At 45.2% G+C, this 21,549-nt stretch overlaps 1 protein-coding gene across 1 annotated transcript in view; it reads left to right on the top strand.

Annotated features, from left to right (window-relative positions):
* Positions 1-21,549, top strand: part of PLD5 (phospholipase D family member 5) — a 112,300-nt gene that overhangs the window by 41,728 nt on the left and 49,023 nt on the right. The window contains exons 2-3 of the mRNA XM_083496897.1: positions 2,439-2,575; positions 18,200-18,368. Of these exons, the coding sequence (XP_083353023.1) occupies positions 2,439-2,575; positions 18,200-18,368 (306 nt within the window). The remainder of the gene's footprint in view (positions 1-2,438; positions 2,576-18,199; positions 18,369-21,549) is intronic.

The following is a 21,549-nucleotide window of genomic DNA, read 5'->3' as shown; positions in this document are numbered from 1 at the left end:
GTGCTCGATTTCTCTCTCTAACTCTTATGGCTGTGATGTTTGAGGCTTGCCCTTATGTTCTTAAGAAATCATAACATCTAGTTTATTTGAAAGCATAAAAAAGTATTTATAGTGTTTGAATTTTTTTGTTCTTCTTCAGTTGTTTCTTTTTTCCATGTTTTTGGTACTACACAAAATCTGCAAAAAAAGAGAGAGAAACTTTTAAATCCCGGTAATTTCCATGAAAGATTATCCAGAGAAACAATGATATCCCTCAATCCTGAACCATGACTCCAGTACATTCAAATATTAGCTGTCCTGTTAACTTAATACATGAGGAATCACTCACAGGGCTAGAATATAAATGCATATTGGTGGGAACTAATTGGGAAAGAAAGCTTGCATGAATCTACAACTGAACACATCCAACTTTAATTGCTTTTTTTGTTTATCTTTTTAGTAGTAGTAGAAGATGTTCAGTTTAGACTGTCATTACCTTTGTACAAATTTCCATATACTTCCTACTGGCTTTTGCCTTTCAGGATCATGGAATCAGTTTTATATTTTACTTAATAAAGGCTTACCTTTCACCTGTGCAGCCATAGGGAGGTCCCCAGCTATAGTCCAAAGGTGCATGAACCTGTTATTTTGCTGCAGCTGAGCAGGTTTGGATCTGGGCAGTGCTTGAAGGAGGAGCTTTGTAGTTAATTATATAAGTTCCCATGTTGTATGATGACCTCTGTTGGGAAAGAAGCAGAGGAAATGTGTCCCTGATTACGTTCCTGGACCTCTCAGTGGCTTTTGATACCACCGGCCACTGTATCCTTTTAGAGCTGCTGTCCGAGTTAGGGGCTGGTGGCATTGTTTTGTGGTGGTTCTGGTCCTACTTAGACTTGGTTATAACTTGGGCAGGGGGCTTTATAGCGGCCAGTGTCCCACCTATATGAAGGAAGAGGTCTCCACTCTGGGGATATATAGATGTGAAACGTCTGAACTTGACGGTTAGTTACTTTAATTGCCTTGCTATCAACACTCTATTGCAGCACCAGTACTAGTTTCTTTGTGTCAGGATAGTGCCTTTTGAAGGAATAAGAAGTAGCTAAAGTAGATATCTGCAATAATTATTCCGGGCTAAGTTATCCATTTTGATTTCTACATTAATTCTCAGAATGTAGTAAGTCAGTCAGGAAGTTGGAGGAGCATGTTTTTGTCTCTCTTTAACAAGAACATAACACTGACCCCGTTTCAAGTGTAATACATAATACCTCTGTACAGTGGGTGAATTCATCTGTAAAAAAAAGTACAAAATTTCATTGATTTTTATGGCCTCTATTTGCCCCTAATATATTAAAATATTGTGCTTGAGCTTCTGTTGTTAATTCATGATAGTTCATTTTTAGCAGGAAATACAGCAGTTCAATATATTTTTTGAATTGCATGAAATTGTTGCAAGATTATGTAAATAATCTTTAAATAGCCATGAGGTAGGCTGAAGATGAAGAAACACAAGTTAAAGATAAGACTTCAGAGGCTGTGTGTGTGTGTGTGTGTGTGTGTGTGTGTTTGTGTGTGTGTGTGTGTGTGTGTTTGTGTGTGTGTGTGTGTGTGTGTGTGTGTGTGTCACTGTCAACAGTGATGTACCTACCCTCAATTGTTCATACAGATATGTACTTGGATGCACATCTAGTTTATGTCTGCAGTTATGCCTGATCCAGCTGGATTGAGTTGATAATTATTGGTAGCCCCTGGATTTCCTTCTTTTTCTTTATGGAAAGAAGTATACACTTCTCACAGTACTTTATGTAAAATTGACCTTGAACTCAGTTGGTGTATTTTGAACAAGCAATGGAGTTTGATGTGACAACCACATTATCCAGTGTGATGCTCCCATAAGATAAGAGAGGTTGGCATGAGAATGATTTTTTTTGTCACCTCCCTGTGAGCATGGGGAATATCTTACCCTATTATTTATTCTTCCTGCATACTTAAAATTATTTTTATATACAGGATTTGTTATCACAGGGCTCATCTTTCAGTTTCAAGGTACTCTTTTGTACGCTCACACCTTGGTGCCAGTGATTCAATTTTCACCTCAAATTTGGGATGATTAAAAAGTTTTATTTAAAAAAAGGCTTTGTTCCATATCATACTTTAGTGTATGCGATGCTTAATAAAAAATACTCCCAGTAATATATGGAGAAGATATTTTAATACAGTTGTATTGAGACAAAAAGAGAAGGGGGGGAATGTGAATGTTTCTGTCAGGCTTATGACACTACTTTGTTGTGTTTTATTAGTTTCATGAAACCTCCTTAATCAAACCAATTGCATTCTGAAAGAAAATTGTATTCAATAAAATGGTTATGCCTACATTTATGACATAAAGGCTTTTATAACAATTGTGATATTATTACTTCACTTCCTAGCATTTTTATTTTTTCCATTTTAATCTCTTTCAGTCCCAGCAAAAATGCATTGTAATCTTTGCACTGGTCTGCTGCTTTGCAATTCTCGTTGCACTGATATTTTCAGCTGTGGATATTGTTGGAGAAGATGAGGATGGTCTTTCAGAAAAGAACTGTCGAAATAACTGTCGGTAAGAGGTAACAAACAAAACTTCTCTTTTGGGGTGGCAGCAATATTAATATGCGAGGGAAAATTAGAACGTTACATGGTTATAAGTAGAGTATGAGCATTCTTTGACTGTTTTCACAGGAGGAAAGGCGAAGTGAATAGATAGTACTGTATTGTGCTGTGCTGGCAAAATGTTTGCAACAGTCAGAATGCCATACTTACTGCCAAAATGTCTCTCACCTGACAGCCCAATCCACAAGCTATTTAACTCTTTTTTGTTATACCACCTTTTCATATACCACCTTAAGTTTCAACTGGTGCATATTGTCTACAGTCTGACCAGATTAAGGTTACCAGATTTTTTTCAATCAATCCGGGGACACTTTTCAGCTTCATACTAAATAGATGGATTTTGTCAGGGGACTGATTTGTAAATCCAGGGACTGTCCCTGAGAAACGGGGATATCTGGTAACCTTAGACCAGATTTCACATTCATATTACAGAAATATATGTTCCACCTAATTATTAAATACACATTCACATAAATAACTCCAGGAAAAAACACCAAAGGTTATTTAAGGCTTGTATGTGAAAATTCCTTTAGTATCTGTCTTCAAAGACAAGTGGCCAAGTGGGGTGGATTCAGAACACACATATATTAGCAGAGGCTGTGCCACAGTGGTCCTCCTTGTTGCTGAAAGCTCCATATTGTTCAGGGGCATGCACACATGTGTGAGCACATGAGTGAGACCATACAATGGTGCCTAGTGCATGGTGGCCTACTTCTTTGCCTACATTGAATCATCAAAGAGCTGTTGATTGAAGCTTTTTTGTATTGTCCAGTATATGTTGGCATTTACTGAAGGTGAGGGAGTTTTAGACCCTTTGGAAACCCACTGAAACATTCTCAGTGGCATCTAAATTAGCAGAGGTTGTGCAAGCCCTGGGTGGCCACCTAGACACAGCGGTGGACTTGGATCCTGGCAAGATGGAGGTACTGTGAGTGGGCTGGTCCTGAGTCCAGACAGTTGGTCAGTTGTCTGCTTTGAAGGAAGGTTGTACTCCTCCTGAAGGAGCAGGTTCATTGTCTAGATGTGATGCTGGATTCATCTTTGTCACTAGAGGCCCAGGTGGCCTTGGCAGTTAGGAGTGCCTTTGCCACTTTAGTTGCAGCTATGGCTTACTGTGGTTCAGGACAGCCTGACTGCTGTTGTCCATGCTCTTGTAACCTCCAGATTGGATTACTGCAATGCACTCTATGTGGGGCTGCCTTGAGGTTGGTCCAGAAACTATAGCTGGTGCAAAATGCAGCATCTTGACTGCTCTCTGAGGGGTCATCCATACTTCCACTTGTCCTGTGCCTAGAAAGCACAGATCTGAGCATCTTTGCATTTGCCCTGTTGCTTTCCCCTAGAAAACCCGCTCTTTAGTGCTGTATCGGAACAAATGGCAATCCGTGGAACTCCCAATTGCTGTTTGTTCCAATTCAGCACTAAACTGTGGGCTTATCCAGGGGAAAGCGTAAGGGCACATGGAAGTGTCGTGGATCCCTGAGCAGCATATTACCAAGCACATTGCTCTGCTGTTGAAATAATTACTTTCTTTAAGCGAAGCCAGTCACAGTGACCTGAGGAACTAATACAATCTATATAGCTGTTGCTCCCAGTACAGGTGGAGCAGTCCATTCCTGGAGCAGTCAATTTCACATGTGGTTTGTTCAATAAGTCCATTCTGTCCTACTTTCGTATAAATCTGTGCTTTTTAAAAAAAATCTGATTGCAGATTTGTATTTAACTACATGTTTTACCACATAAAGAACTGGTGCTGTTGGAAACTCCTGATTATTTACTAAGAGGAAAAGGAACACCCAGTGTGTCTTAACACTGCCATGCTTCTTCTTCCTAATCTAACAACTGATTGGGTCCAGAGATCTCTACACAGTCACAAATCTGTATGCATTTAGCAGGCCCAGAAACTACATCCTCTAGAGCTTTTTGTGCCACTGATGGTGTGCTGGGGGTAGGGTTTATTTTTTCTCCACTCACGTGGCTTTTGCATGTTCCTGCTTCCAGAATGTCTTTCTGCAGACTGTTTCCAGATCAAGGTGACAGTGTTAAAAATATAAAACCAAATGAGTTGCTTTTCTCCTTTCTGTTCATGCAAGGTAAAATGTTTTAATGTGTTCTGCAGCACAAGTTTCACTGACCTGACAGCTTATGAAGGTTCTTGCTCCTGTTCTTTTTCAAATATAAAATTTACTCTTTTTTGTCTAACCTGTGGTGTATAGTACAGCTGGCTCAGAGTTTTACTCATGAACATTTCTTCACTTTTCTCTCTGGAAACCTTCAGCAATAATCCATTGCCCATCTTTACACTCTTTGTGCAGGAAAATAATAATGTTTATTAAAACAATTTTGTGCAGACAACAGTAAAATGATAATTTTTCTTTTGATAGAGGCACAAAACAGCTCTCTATTCCCTGGTGAACATGAAGCTTCACATATACAGCTGGAATGTACAGTTTCGAAATGCCAAACAGTCCAGGAGAGAGCAATAATCCTCATATGTTATTTCTTTGGTTGCTTTACAGTTATTATATTTTGGGGGTGGGTGAGCATAAGAAGCTATACCAAATCAGTTCATTGGGTCCATTTAACTCAACATTGCCTTCACTAACAGAAAATGGCCCTCCAGGGTTTCAGGCAGGGATTTCCCTCCTCAGCTCTGCAGGTGCCAGGGGGTGAAAAATGGAGACCTTCTGTGTACACATCATATAATAATAATGCTAGCTGCCAGATCTCCTGGCTGGAGAGGGTAGGGATTGTGCAGATGAGCTCTGAAGGAACTTGTCTGCCATAACCTGCTATGCCCACAGAAAAGTCTGCAGGTGTAGATCTAGTAGTGCCTGTGTTTTTTCTGCTAGCTGTAGCTTGGGTTAAGTATTATAGAGGCGGAGCAGAGGAGGACATGCATCCATTAGATTCAAAGCCCCACCACCCATTCCCCCAAGAGGCCCCAACATCAGGCCTTTTACCTAGGCAAACCTAAAACTGGCATGGGTAATTTACACCCATTGGTTTCAAAGCGGTTTTTTTTAAATAATAATAATAATAATAATAATAATAATAATAATAATAATAATTGTCAGGGGTTCAGGAGCAGAGACGCAGAGAAGGGAGGAGACAGAGAGCGAGGGGGAGGAATACGAAGGAAGGATGAGTGGGGATGACGACCCGAGATCACCGAGCCTGTCTAGCGAGTCCGAGGATTCCCAGAAGGGAGCGCCAGCAGCCAGAGCAAGGGGGGAGAGCAGGGGGACACCCCAGGAAGAAGGGTCCAGAGAGGGATCAGAAAGCAGCAGTTGGAGATCGGGACCCACGTTCCCAGCCGGGAGCAGCGGGGAGAAAGAGGACCAGATATCGGGCTCCGGAGACTTTCAGAAGGAGGGAGGGCATGAGTCAGGAGTAGTCACGCCCACCTCGGGGAGCGAGGAAACGATCAAGAGGAAAGTGGAGAGTTGGGCGCGCGCGCCAAGTTCAAATGTAACGGAAGCTGGCGCAGCCAGCAGCCCAGAGAGTGAACCGAGTCCCAAAGCCCGCCGCAAGGAGGCGGAAGGGTCAGGGGGGTCCGCGTCAGAAGAGAGTAGGAAAGGAGAGACCCAGGGGGGCAGGAGGACCCAGAGACGGAAGGAAAGGCGCAGGAGGTGGAGCAAGGCTAGGGTATTAAGCTGGTGCGCTAGAGGCGGAGACTCAGACGGGTCTTCGTCGTTCTGACCTAGAAGAAGTAGGGCTGCACGTTGCAGTTTGGAAATGGAACCTGTAATCCAATAAAGACTCTTTGAAACTGAACGCGGGCTGACTTGGTCCTATGTGAGCTGGGACTGGGCGGCAGCCCCGACAGTAAGACCCGTCTCTCAAGCTTCTGACACCTGATACCTCGCAGCGGAGACAGAAGCAGCTGGAGGAGGGGATCGGTGTGTGGGAGCAAGCTCACGACGGTTGGCAAAGATGACGGAAGCAGAGAAAGTTTCAGCGCTGCAACAGGCAGTTACCCAATTGAATGCGGAGGTACTGGCATCCAAGAAAAGGGAGGAGGATGTGGCAGCCGCCTACCGAGATCTCCACGCCAGGTTTGAAGCATGGGTTAAGCATGGGCAGCCAGGACCCAGACCGGAGGGGGTTGGGTTGGCACGGAGAGCAGGAGGGCTGGTGGCTCACTTCGATGGGAATTTACAACAGTACCCCAACTTTCGAGCAGATGTGATGTGCGCACTGCAACTGCTGGCAAAAGACTTTAGAGATGAGCAAGAGAAAGTGGGGTTTATACTGTCCCATTTGCATGGGGATGCGAAGGCGTGGCTGCGCAATTTGTGGAGGGATAAAGATCCGGCGCTTCAGAGTGCAGATGCCTTTATCAAAGCGATGGATGCATGTTTTTTGTCTACCATTGATGTGGATCTTGCCCGACGGGAGATTCATGGACTGAAACAAGGGAGGGCGAGGGTCCGACAGTACCACGCCCGCTTTTTTGCACTGGTCAGTGCATTGGAATGGGACAGGGACTCGCCCCCAGTCAGGGACCTGTTCTGGGAGGGTCTCAGCTCTGCTGTGAAGGATGAAATTGCGAGGGGGGAGAGGCCCCGAAGCACGCAGGAGGTGGTCCAAAGGGCGCTGACTGTGGGGGTGAGGCTGGAAGAACGTCCATGGTGCAGAGATGAAGGACGTGGAGGGCGCGAAGCAGCGAGAAGTTTCTCTTTCGTTCCAAGGGAAGCAGCGCGTGCGCAATCCACACCTCCGCCAGGAGAGGGAGTGGAACCTATGGAAGTGGGAGGCGCCAGGGCTCAGTCAGCTAGCAGAGCCTCTGCACCGACAGCAGTCAAGACTAAACCTCCTAGAGGGACCAGGAAGTGTTACATATGCGAGAGCCCTCAACACTTGGCGAAAGAGTGTCCCCAGAGGAGCTCCAAGCACACTGCAGCCTCCGCAACGGTGAAAGTGGCCACACAATGCAGCGAAGCCCAGCAGGGAAACGACGATGTCTGGCTGGAGACAGAGGCACTGGGGCCCAGCCAGACGCATCAGTGAAGCAGTCCCCAGCGATATTGCAACCCACGGACCCCCTCCCACCCAAACCAGTAGTGCAGCTCACAGCGTCTCTCCAGCTACCCAATGGCGTCACTATCGAAGTGCCGCTTTCTGTGGATTCTGGAAGCAACGCAGACTTTATAGCACAGGATTTTGTGGAGCAGCACGCTATAAAGCTACTGCCTGCCACTCTGCCCCTGCAAGTCGTCACAGTAGATGGCAGAGAGTTGCTAGGGGGGCAGGTGGTGAAGCAGACGCCACCAATGGTGATGCAACTTGGTAACCACAGGGAAGTCATCAGTTTTAATGTCACCCGACTGTCGGACACGCCCATTGTGTTGGGCATGAGTTGGCTGGACAGGCACAGTCCAACGCTGGCTTGGTACCAGAGACAGCTGATCTTCGGCTCCTCTTACTGCGCAGAACACTGCATCCTGCCCAGGCAGGAGGGGGAGGAGGAGGACTCACAACTGCAGTTGGGAACGTTGCAAGCAGTTCCCCACAAATACGCGGACTTTCTGGAGGTCTTCTGCGAGAAAGAGGCAGACAGGCTACCACCGCACAGGCAATATGACTGCAAGATTGACCTCCTGCCAGGGGCGACGCTGCCGAAGGGGAAGCTATATTCCATGTCTGAGGACGAACTACAGGAACTCAAACAGTTCATCGATCACAATTTGCAGCGCGGTTTCATCCGGGAGTCCAGCGCAGTAGGGGGCAGTCCTGTTTTCTTCGTGAAGAAAAAGGACACGCCCCAAAAAAGATTGGTCGTGGATTACCGCCTCTTAAACAGAATGACCAAGCCCTCCGATTTCCCTATGCCCAGGATTGACGACCTGCTGGCGACGGTGCGCAAGGGACGCGTGTTCACCAAGTTGGACCTGCGAGGAGCGTACAATCTCATCCGTATGAGGGAGGGCGATGAGTGGAAGACAGCCATGTTCACGCCTCTGGGCACCTACGAATATAGAGTTATGCCTTTTGGATTGCAAAATGGCTCCCACGTTTTTCAAGCTTTTATGCATCACGTGTTGGCGGGACTCCTCTACAAGAAGTGCGTCTGCTTTCTGGATGACATCCTGATATTCTCTGACTCGCAGCAAGCACACGACCAGGACGTTCGGGAGGTGCTGAAGAGGCTGCAGCAGCATAGACTGTACGCCAAACTGGAGAAGTGCCAGTTCGACACGACGGAGGTGGATTTCTTGGGTTACAAGCTGTCGGACAAGGGGCTAGCCATGGACAGCGCCAAGGTTCGTGCGGTGTTGGATTGGAAGAGCCCGCGCAACCGGAAAGAGGTCCAGAGGTTTGTCGGATTCGCCAATTTCTATCGCAAGTTCATCAAGGGGTTCGCGATGCAGACGGCAGCTATTACGGACACGCTAAGCTCCAAGAAAAAGAAATTCATCTGGACGGAGCAGGCGGAGCGGTCCTTTCAGACACTCAAGCGTCTCTTCGCGTCGGAAGAGCAACTGCTGCATATCGACCCCAGCAGACCGCTGAGGGTGGAGACAGACGCGTCCGATAGAGCAGTGGGAGCGGTACTGCTGCAGAAGGACCCGCAGGGGGTCTGGAGGCCGGGGGCGTTCTACTCCAGAAAGCTCAGCAAGTCGGAGCAGAACTACACCATCTGGGATAGGGAGCTGCTTGCCATTCATGCAGCTTTCAAGGCGTGGAGGCACTTCCTGATCGGCGCCAAGCACACGGTGCAGGTCTGCACGGACCACAAGAATCTGGAGCACTGGCGCACGGCTCGGTTCCTGAACCAGAGGCAGATCCGTTGGGCGGAGTTCTTTGCTGACTTCAATTTCCGAATTGAGTACGTCCCGGGCGACACCAACATCATGGCGGATGCCCTGTCCCGAAAACCGCAGTACCTCGAAGAGGCGACGCCAGCGGCGGCCATGCACATCTTCGCGCCAACAGCGTGGGCGTGCGCTTCAGCCACAGTAGACCTGGATGCGGTGCGAAGGGCGTTGACGGACGACTCATTCGCGCAGGCGAAGATGGCAGAGGTGCACAAGGGCACGGCGAAGGGCGACGAGTTCCAGATACGAGACGGCTTGCTCTTACGTAAAGGGGCCGTCTACGTGCCGGGAGACGAACTTCGCGCCCGGGTACTGCAGCAGCTGCACGACGCACCCACGGCCGGGCACTTTGGCACAGAAAAAACGGTGGAATTGGTCGCAAGAGACTTTTGGTGGCCCAGACTGAGGGGGGAAGTCGCGGACTACGTCGCGAGGTGCGACACCTGCCAGAGGGCCAAGCCGGTGCACAAACCACCGGCGGGACTGCTGGAACCGCTGCAAACGCCGTTTGAACCATGGGAGAGGGTGGCCCTGGACTTTGTCACGGATCTACCCAGCTCGAGAGGCAAGACAGCTGTACTAGTGGTGGTGGACTTGTTCACCAAGATGGCACATTTCATACCGTGTGCGAAGGTGGCCACGGCAGAACAAACAGCCAAATTGTTCATAGATCACGTGTTCAAAGTGCACGGGCTGCCACGGTCTATACTGTCCGACCGCGGACGCCAGTTCATCTCGAATTTCTGGCAAAAGCTGATGGGCTTCCTGAACGTCAAGATCAACCTGACATCGGCAAGGCACCCGCAGACCAACGGGCAAGCGGAGAGGGTCAATGCCATCATGCAGCAGTACCTGAGATGCTATGCCAATCAACAGCCGGCGACGTGGGTGGATTACCTGCCGCTCGCCGAATTCGCCTACAACAACACGAAACACGTATCCACAGGGGTGACGCCGTTCTTCGCCAACAATGGGAGGAATCCCAGAACCTTCCCGGGACTGGACAGAGTGGGGGAAGGGGAACCACAGACGGCGGACGCTTTCGCATCTGAGTTGCAAGAGGTCCACGATCAACTCAGACGGCAGCTGGAGCTGGCGAAGCACGCATACAAGGTCCAAGCTGACAAGCACAGGCGAGTGGGCGAGGAGATCCGAGTGGGAGACTGGGTCTGGTTGGCAGCCCATGCGGTGCCGACCCGATCGTTAGCCAAGAGGAAGCTAGGGCACAAGCAACTCGGTCCATACCGAGTCGAAGCGCAGATCAACCCGGTGGCTTTCCGGCTGGTGCTACCAGAGGGTTCCAGGATGCATCCGGTGTTCCACAGGTCGGTGCTCACTCCCTACAGGGCACCGCACAGGTTCCAGGAACCAGGAACGGCACCGAGTCAGTCTCCGGAGCGGACGGAGGTGGGAAGATTGCCACAGCAGGACCCCATCAACGAAGTCACGGAGATTTTGGACTCCAGATGGGGGGAAGACGGAGTAGAATATCTACTAGCAAGGGAGGGCACCCGGGCCAGTACTAATAGCTGGGTGCCGGACTACGCCTTGGAGGAACCCCTGCTCAAGGATGAGTTTCATGCCCTTTTCCCACACAGACCTATGCCAGCGGGCTTCTTCGACGACTGGTTGTTCACGCCCACGCTTTCCTCCAGCACGTTCCATGGCTTCGACTCGGAAGGGGAACCCGCACCGCGCACACGTTCCCCAGAGGGGTCACCGGAGGGTTCGGCGTCCGACAACTCGTATTGGTGGGACGATCGGCCAGAGGAGCAGTGGCGCCGGAAGTGGCAGGAGACACCAGGTCCAGCGACAGACGCAGAGACGGACATGGACGTTTGCGGGGAGGACCTTGGTTTCGAGCACGGCGGCACCGAGATGGAGGCGGAGGAGACCACTGTTGACGAACGCGGGGAGGAAGACTCGTAGGTCTTCAGTTGGCGGCCAGCAACGGGGAGCGAACTGTATCCGACATTCACTCCCGTGATGACGGAGCACCCACCAACCACCCTTGAAAGCGGGGAGGGGGGAAGGGGGGGCTTCGAGGGGGGGATGGATGTCAGGGGTTCAGGAGCAGAGACGCAGAGAAGGGAGGAGACAGAGAGCGAGGGGGAGGAATACGAAGGAAGGATGAGTGGGGATGACGACCCGAGATCACCGAGCCTGTCTAGCGAGTCCGAGGATTCCCAGAAGGGAGCGCCAGCAGCCAGAGCAAGGGGGGAGAGCAGGGGGACACCCCAGGAAGAAGGGTCCAGAGAGGGATCAGAAAGCAGCAGTTGGAGATCGGGACCCACGTTCCCAGCCGGGAGCAGCGGGGAGAAAGAGGACCAGATATCGGGCTCCGGAGACTTTCAGAAGGAGGGAGGGCATGAGTCAGGAGTAGTCACGCCCACCTCGGGGAGCGAGGAAACGATCAAGAGGAAAGTGGAGAGTTGGGCGCGCGCGCCAAGTTCAAATGTAACGGAAGCTGGCGCAGCCAGCAGCCCAGAGAGTGAACCGAGTCCCAAAGCCCGCCGCAAGGAGGCGGAAGGGTCAGGGGGGTCCGCGTCAGAAGAGAGTAGGAAAGGAGAGACCCAGGGGGGCAGGAGGACCCAGAGACGGAAGGAAAGGCGCAGGAGGTGGAGCAAGGCTAGGGTATTAAGCTGGTGCGCTAGAGGCGGAGACTCAGACGGGTCTTCGTCGTTCTGACCTAGAAGAAGTAGGGCTGCACGTTGCAGTTTGGAAATGGAACCTGTAATCCAATAAAGACTCTTTGAAACTGAACGCGGGCTGACTTGGTCCTATGTGAGCTGGGACTGGGCGGCAGCCCTGACAATAATCAAGACTTACCAGGCCAAAGAGAAATAAACACATCTCTCCAGCCTTCTGCTCTGGCTAGTGCAAGCGGATCACCCACCACTTTACCCCCTCACATGTACATTTAATACTTGTGCCCCTTGTCAAACCTTAAAATATTTAAAATTCTATTTTCATTTTTCACAAGGGTACCAGTGTACATCCTCCAAATGTACAAGTGGTGCAGTGGTTAAGAGCGGTACTCACGTAATCTGGGAAACCGGGTTCGCGTCTCCGCTCCTCCACATGCAGCTGCTGGGTGACCTTGGGCCAGTCACACTTCTCTGAAGTCTCTCAGCCCCACTCACCTCACAGAGTGTTTGTTGTGGGGGAGGAAGGGAAAGGAGAATATTAGCTGCTTTGAGACTCCTGAAGGGGAGTGAAAGGCGGAATATCAAATCCAAACTCTTTCTCAATTCCATGGGAACTTTCCATAGTGTTCTTTTCCATTGAGGCTGAATTGAAAGAAAATAAGCACTGTTCCCTCTTCTCTTGCTTGTATTCCCTAATATTGCTCTTAAACGTATGCCCACAGGTCCCCCTCCCAAGCTATTGCTTCCTTGCTCCCTTCATGACTTTAAAATCTTAAATCAGTAAAAGCATGGGACTGAAACAAAAGTGACATGAAAGCGTCCATTATGGTGTAATATGTCAGCATTAATGGTATATTTAAATGCACCCCAAGGACTCATGACCATGTATAATTGCATGCAGGTATAAAAACAAATGCTGCTTTAAATATGCTACCACTTCAAAGTTTGAATGTTCAACTTAAAAAATAGCATCAGTGCCCATTTATATTATGGTAAATGTGAAGGACAAATTGCACTTAGCTTAAACTCAATGCTGGTATTTTGCTAACACTTACAGATGAAATATCCATACAAACAGACTTGATAACTTGATTCCCTATTCCAAAGGCATTGTTAAGTTGGATGACAGATAAATTAATGCCTGAGGTTTCTTGCTTCTACAGTAATGTTGACTGTGATTTTCTTGAGAAAATTCCTTCAGGTTAACCACATAGCTCAGCAGCAGAACATTTGTGTGCATGTATAATGCCGCAATTTTATCCTTGTTCTCTCCAACAGAAAGTGTCTTAGTAGCATAGTTGGGAAAGATATCTGCCTAAGACCAAGAGGTTCATTTGCACTTAAGGTACAGAATGATGGCCTAATTGGGTTGGGATTGAGGAAGTGAGTGTTAACTTCTCCAAAACATGTCTGCCAGATTCTTCACGAACTTGAGGGGTGGGTTGTGGCATCATGATCCCAGAACCTAGCCCCTTGCAGTATCCTGAGGAAGGCACAGATGAGCAAGAACTACCAGCTACACCACTCAGGGGCGGGCAGAGCAGCTTCTCTTAGACTTTCCAGAATTGAGGAGACAGCTCTCCTGCCTTCCTCAGACTCACAGGACGAGCCCTCAGCAACATCCTTGACACCTGCACAGAGGTGCCAACTTGAATAAAATATTGTGGGGGCACAGGTAAGCCCCACCCCCGCATAATCAATCACATGACACATTGCACACACATCATTTGGATGGGAATATCCATCAGCTTTGTAATGGCCTGGCTCCTACGCAGCTACAGAATTAAACAAAGGGCATTTAAGTCACCAGAGTCAGCTCCTCAGGTAAGTGAGGCCAGCTGCATTACAGGACTCGCCAACCTACATAAGGCTTCAAATGGTTCTAGCTCTTAGCAGACAAATCTTTCACAGGTTGGCCAACATGGTCCACTGGGAACTGTCCAGAGTCCTGATGTCCTTAGAGAAAAACTCCTTACCTTTGCCTGACCTCATGTAAAGCACCAACATTTGTGGTTTAAACTACTGAACCTCTTGGGCTTGCTGATCGGAAGGTCAGCAGTTTAAATCTGCACAATGGGGTGAGCTCCTGTTGGTCTGTTCCAGCTTCTGCCAGCCTAGCAGTTCAACAGCACACCAGTGCAAGTAGATAAATAGGTACCACTGGGTTGGAAGGTAAATGGTGTTTCTGTGCGCTATGGCTTCCATCATGGTGTTCCGTTGTGCCAGAAGCTGTATAGCCATGCTGGCCACATGACCTTGAAAGCTGTCTGTGGACAAACGCCGGCTCCCTCGGCCTGAAGCAAGATGAGTGCTCCACCCCAGTCACCTTGGACTGGGCTTAACTGCCCAGGGGTCCTTTACCTTTTATATATTAAAGTTCATTAGATGTGTGTTGCTTTATTCTTTGTATAAAAATGCACACCATGAAAGAAAGAACCTTTGCCATTCAATAAACTAGGTTGGAATCAGTTTTCAGAATATTCATTGGATTCAGATTTAGTCGTGCTTAGAATAGACTCTCTGAAATCAATGGAACTTAAGTGATTTCACTGCATCTACTTACAATCCTAACCATGTCTACTCAGGAGTAAGTCCTGGTGAATTCAAAGGGGCTTAATCACAGGTAAGTGGGATTTCAGTCTGTCTGGATCCAAACCGTTGTGCTTAGTAATGATTATTCTAAGCATTTTGGGTTGCTGTTTACAATCCTGCAGATGGAAGAAAAAAGAGGACTGATTATGTACCAGAAACATCCTTAATACTGTTCAATAAATAGATTTCACACAGGTCCCCAAGGCTTGTATATCTTGCTTACAAAGACAGCCATGAGCGCAGGATATTTGTAACAGCTTTTGACCTTTTGCCTCTGAAGCATTTAGTATTTGACATGCTCCAGCTCATTGTAGAATGAATACTGATTGTGACAGTCAACTGGTGCATACATCTAGTTTCTCCTGTAATAAATATCCCCCTTCTTGTTCAGTGAAAACAATTTATCACTACTTCATATAAACAGTTTTTTGAACAGGACAGAAAGTATGCACAGGAAAAAAGTGATGCTTGTTTTAAAAGCCATTTGTAAAGTTAAGCCTGACAGAATGCTAACAGATTAAATAGCTAATGAGGTTAGGTCATGGAGCTTTCATATTCCAAACTGCCATTTTCCTTGAGCATATTTCAAGAGGTTTCTGCATATAGTTTAACTTTTGCCGATTTACATGACTGAAATGACATTCAAATGCCTGCGAGCGATGACTACCCAACAGTGGTAATTTCCTAGGGAGCTATATAACTTAACTCAAGTAAGAATATCTACATGGTAGGAATATTTCATGTGTTACCGCCTAATAACATGGCAAAGCACTTATATATGTTGTGTAACATTTGTTGACTTAATCCATAGCAAATTCCAGCTGTAAAGAAATAGTCTGCAGCATACATTTCCTAAAGTGAGGGAGAAGTGCAGGTACATGTAGTTTGACATCCAGATACACAGCTGAAAATGTAACAAAGACACATGATTGATAATTAAACCCTCATTTCATGTTAACAAAATTAACTATAATTTTTTGCCCATTGCTTTGTGATATATTGATAAATATCTATATCCATATCATTCATATACTGTGTGTGTGTGTGTGTGTGTGTGTGTGTGTGACCCCAGAATATATTTGAGCATAAACCCCATTTTCATAGAATCATACAGTTGGAAGGAACCCTGAAGATCATCCAGTCCAACTCCCTGAAATGTAGGAATATACAGCTGACCCAGAGGGGAAGCAAACCTGCAACCTTGGTGTTATCAGCACCACGCTTTAACCAATTGAGCTATTTTATCGGCAGTTATCTGCAGGAGTGGAGGAAAAGCCACATTATAAGTAATCCTGAGTATTTTTGTAGAGGACAAATGTTATTCCTACGGAGGCCTAGTTCCATTGTTCCATTATTCTTTCAATACGGTTGGTAGAGATAAACTTGCTCTCTATTTTTATCCTAGAACAGAAGTGCAAATTCTAGGTCACATACTGTCCCTCTTGCTCAACCTTTCTGTTCTGTTTCCCAATCTATTATGTGAGGGTGATAATGCTCGTCTGTTTACGTCACAAGAATGTTCTGAGGGTTTAAGTAGATAATGGGGAAATGGAACAAGTTATGTATTAAACAGCTTCATCCTTCTAAAAGCCTTCTACTTGTTGCCATATTTTTGAGCAGAGCAGCCTTTTCTTCCATTGTTGTTTCTTCTTTTTTTTTAGCCACCATTTTTGTTAAGGCATGGCTGATGAGACCGAACTGTTCCCATGAGACTTCTCTGGTTTTACATTTCATACAAAACCCAGCAACTCATTGTGACGTGAGAGAAAAATTAACAGGTTCACCATTGCAGAAGAACCTGGAAGTATAATTTGACCAGCAACATTATTTATAGTTCTAGTATGTTTATTTTTGAAAGTGCTCATATAAGATGCTCCATTTTATTATTTTTTTACAGAAAGGTAATAATCTCTATTTTGTATGTCCATAGATGAGCTGGAATGTGAACTGGTCTCTCAGATGAGAACCAATCGTCATAGCGCTGCAATTGTGTACCAATTGTGTACTCATCTATGTTATTTATTGACCCCTCCTACGTTCACTTCAGGTTTATTATTTTAATAGCTCTTTTCAGAACACATTTCATATATCATTGTAACACCCCTCTGAGCTAGTTATAATATTTATTTAAAATATTTATGGCCAGCCTTGAGGTAACATTTGTTTTTCAAATGTAGCGTTTAAAATAAAGAAACAGAAAATGAGCAAGCATGCTTTCTCTAGAAACTGTTCTGGTGAAACTGCAACTATCCATTCCATTTTTATTAAAGCTGCTACTAGACAGTATGCTTTCAAGGTGGCTGGCCAGATGAACAGGGTGTTTTGCTGTTCCTTTTCTGTTTCTGCAAATCTGGAGCCACCTGGTGTGGCTTATTTTATTTTATTAAAAGGTTTACAAACTTATTTTCAGGATTATTATGCTCAAAGTACAAAGCAGTTACACAGCAAACATAAAAGCATATAAGATCAAATTGAAATTCACTTAAAATGGCAACAATTAATAAAAATCAGATTGAAATAAAAAGACATCTTAAGAGGTCTTTTAAAAGTCACCAGTGGTTCATAGGGGAGGGAATTCTATGAATAAAGAGCTACCACTGAATCCCTAGTACCTATCAACCTAATATCTTTTACTGGTGGGCTATAGAGCAGGGAGCAGGAAGCATCTGGGACTGAAGGAAGGGAAGATTGCAGTGACATGACTCACCCAAGTATTTTGGCGTGCAAGATATGAAAACCAGGGGACGGTAGAGTGTGCATATTCTTGTGAAGAAGACAGCAGGGTTTTCACAGAAATACGGGCATCATAATAGGAAAAAATAGGGGGCATATGAATTGACTATGCATTTGAGGAACTACCGGTAACTGTGCTAAGAAATACAAGTTGTTTTAATTAGGTGCTAGGACTTGATATATTTTTGAGCCAGAGTTCGAGTCCTAATATCTACGTGAGTTTCCTTCTCTTTGTCATTCCAAGTAAGAAAAAGAAAAGACCAATAGCTAAGAAAAGTTAAGCAATGAATGTGTAAGCTGGATGCATCACCTCCTCCCTGACAGAGAGGGGAGGATCATGAGCAATTTTTAGAACAAATTCTACACTCTCTGACATGTTTAGCCACACGTAGTTGGAAAGTGTCAGCAAATTATAGGAAACTATTTCAAGAGGTTTTCCAAGATCCAGATAGATGCTACTAAGTCAGATCTTTTTTTAACATCTAAATCTGCTGTGGGAACAAAATAAAGTTTTTACTATTGTGGGTCCCCAAATCTCTTGACACATTAAAAAACTGATGTAAAGAAAAATATATAAATGTTTTTTATAAATATATAAATGTATCGAGCATGTGGCAATACATACCTTTAAAATGCCTTGGAAGTAAAATACTTCTAAGACCAGAGGTGGATTGGGGGGGGGGCTATAAGAAACCAACACTTACACCCCTGTGAAATTGGAAAAATTTAAATCAGTTGAGTAGTTTTGTAAACTGCCTTCCTTTCTTTGTGTCTTCTCAGGGTTGCTCTTGTGGAAAATATTCCTGAAGGCATAAACTATTCAGACAGTGCACCAGCCCATTTGTCTCTTTTCCAAGGCTGGATGAATTTACTTAATATGGCTAAAAAGTCTGTTGACATAGTATCTTCCCAATGGGACCTCAGTCACAGTCATCCATCTGCATTCCAGGTATGCTTTATTTTAAATGTTCATGGCCTTGATCAGGTGCTTGGTTTGCATTTTACTGTTCATCCTCTTCTGTGTCTGAACTCTTGAGATACAGTTTTGTTAAGAACGTCTTGTTTGCTTGTTCTCAAAATGAGACTTCCTTTTCGTAAGAACCAGTTGCCTAGAATAGTTTCTCTCCCTCAGCATTTTAGGGAATGATGCTCTGAATAAACATACTTTTGTATGCAGATTTAAGAAATATACATATTTTCGTAAGCAATTTCCCCGAATATGATGCATGTTTAAATGTTATTTTCACCAGCATATGAATTTTATGCACACTTTACCCTAATATATGCATTTTTGTACACGTTACTTGACTGGAGAACAGCACTGCAAAATTCAGAGAACCTCCAATTTAAAAGGAAGTCTGCACTTCAGTTTGTGAATTTGGTAAATTCACTTTTAAATGCAAGTTAAATTTCTTCCTAATTTCAGATCACATGAACAGTTTAATGCTGAAATGGAGAGAGAGTCCTGGAAAACAGATTTTAGAGAGACACTCCCTAATTCTAGCACAGAAATATTTTCATATTTTATTGTAATGATATTTTCTTTTAAAAAATAAATGAAAAGAAAGAGTACAACAACAACAACAACAACAACAACAACAACCACCCTGCATACACTGCCATGCACTTTCAACTGGTAAACATATTCATGCTTTCATATATCATCTACCAGGGATGGGCAGACATGGAATCTAATTTGTGTTTACCAGACCCCCTGAGATCCACCAAACAGAGTTAGGTGAAAAATGGTGGCTCCAGGAAGTGGAAGAACACTAAGAATTAAGAAACAGCGTGCCTCTGAACACATGCTAAGCGCACAAATTTCCAATCAGTACCTGAACCAAGTTCACACATGCTGACTGCTGTTTTATCAAACACACCCCGCATTCATATTTAAGCAACCAAACTAGGGTAGGGTGCGCCTTTCAGCTGTTGTTAGATAGTTGGGAGTCATAAACCCTTTCCAATTTCCTGCAAGATCCAGCAAATCCAAATCTACCTTCTACCCCCTCCTATCACATAACATCTATCATAACTGTATAACATGTTAACTGAGATCCAAAGGGTTTGAATCAGGAGTGCCTTAGAATCAATGTTTACTTATTTAGCCTGCCCCTTTATGGACAATTCTTTGCAGCTTTTTCATGTCTAATTACTGAATTTTACAAAAAAAAAGGGGGGGCAAAATTAATAATAGCATTTAAAACAGAAGCAGTCATTTAGGATCTTTCAGATCCATTTCTTTTTTCCAACTGTAATACATCAGATGCAGATCAGTACGATTTAAGTGACATGCAATCAGATGAAGGATTGCATTTTTAAGGAATAACAACTAAACTTTCAGGTCCAGGTGTTAGTCATTTGGTTACTCTAACTGAGCATTCTTTCGAAGTTTTGTTTACCACTATTGGAGTCAAACAATAGCACATTGTCCATTGAAACAAATGCAGTAAAATGCAAAGCTATAATGATGACATTGTTGGCACTGATGTCATTAGTGCAAGGGCTACTGTGGAAGTTGTGAAGGAGTATAAAGATCCAATTCGAAAATGCAGAACTAAGTGGAGCTTCTCTAGAGTCAAATGAAGAAGAAAACCTTTGCTCATGTGCAAAGATCTATATGCACTGTCCAGTTTCAGAAAATGCAAGAATCCTTTGGACAAGGATGGCTTTTGGGCTGGGATGTTGTTGCTGTTTTGTTGTTGGTTTTTTTGTTTTATTTTATTTATTTATTTATTTATTTTTGATATATGATCAGCTTAGTTGTGTATCTTATAATGTTAAATTTATTGTTTATGACTACTTTTTTGTATTGTAGTTACATATTTTTTCATGTTGTAAACTGTCTTGAGCATGGTTTGAACTATGGAAAGGCGGCATACAAAAAAAATTATGTATGTATGTACCATATTTTTCGCCCCATAGGGCGCACCGCCCCATAGAACGCACCTAGGTTTTTTTTTGGGGGGGGGGGAATAAAGAAAAAAAATTATTTCCCCCCCAGGCGCGGGGCTGGCGCGGGGGAAACCCAAGCTTCCCCCAACCCCAGCCCCCAGAACAGCCTGCTATCCACAAGCCTAGGGAGCCCAGAGGGAAGTCGCGCCGGTCTCCCCAGGCTTGCGGAGAGCTGCGCGAAGCCCGGGCTCCCTAGGGTTGCACAGAGCTGCGTGAAGCCCGGGACTGCTGGCAGCTCTGCACAGCCCTTGGGAGACCGACGTGACTTTGTGCTGGGCTCCCTAGGGTTGCGCAGAGCTTCCTGAAGCCTGGATTCGCCCCATAGGATGCACACACATTTCCCCTTCATTTTTGGAGGGGGAAAAGTGCATCCTATAGGGCGAAAAATATGGTATTTAGGATAGAACTTGCAATAGTATACTCTTTTTCATTTGATACTGGGTTGCATGTTCCATATTTGTTGCATGACAAAATATGACACTTTTTAACAATGGGAACATGGTTAAGCGTTCTTATAGAAGGTTCAATAATATGTGGAAAATTCATATTCCTTGACTTTATATCCTCTTCCCAGTTTTTATAAGTTGACTTTGGGGGGCTAAAGCTTCATAGCCATGGCCAGCATATAAGAGCTTGATTCTCAGAAATATCAGAAGGAAAAAACCACCAGCAGTTGGGCATCCCAGGGCCAAATTATATACGATGACATGGCAATATCACATTTGTTTATGTGTTTATCCCATTCACATGTAAAGCAAGGGGTTTCCAGGGTGGGCAGGGGCTATAATGGAAATGGCTCAGTCCCTGAGCAGAGCTGGAACCTCTCATGCTCTGTTTTCCTGTGAAGTAAGTTCCAGTTCTTTAAAATATGTGAACAGTGAACTGGCCTTCCACAGTTGCATCTATTTTTGTCCTTAGAACACATTGCTGTGTAAGATAGCACTTCAGCTTAAATCATTGCCGTGCTCTTATTGCATCAATGGAAATTTTTGAAGCAAAATAAATAAATCCAGAGTGAAATTCCACCTACGTGAGGCTCTTAGCATCTCCCTGGAGTTGAGACTGCAAAGTGACAAAATATACGAGAGAAATTATTTATTTAGATTTCACCATCACCCTATTCCGAGAGTTCAGAGAAGATTGCAGTATCCCCTTATCTTGTTTTGCTCTTATAA

The sequence above is a fragment of the Podarcis liolepis genome (genome assembly GCF_965112155.1).
Source record: "Podarcis liolepis genome assembly, chromosome: 3".
NCBI classification, from domain to species: Eukaryota; Metazoa; Chordata; class Lepidosauria; order Squamata; family Lacertidae; genus Podarcis; species Podarcis liolepis.
Note: the sequence above shows the minus strand (reverse complement) of the source record. Positions and strands in the feature narration are given on the sequence as shown.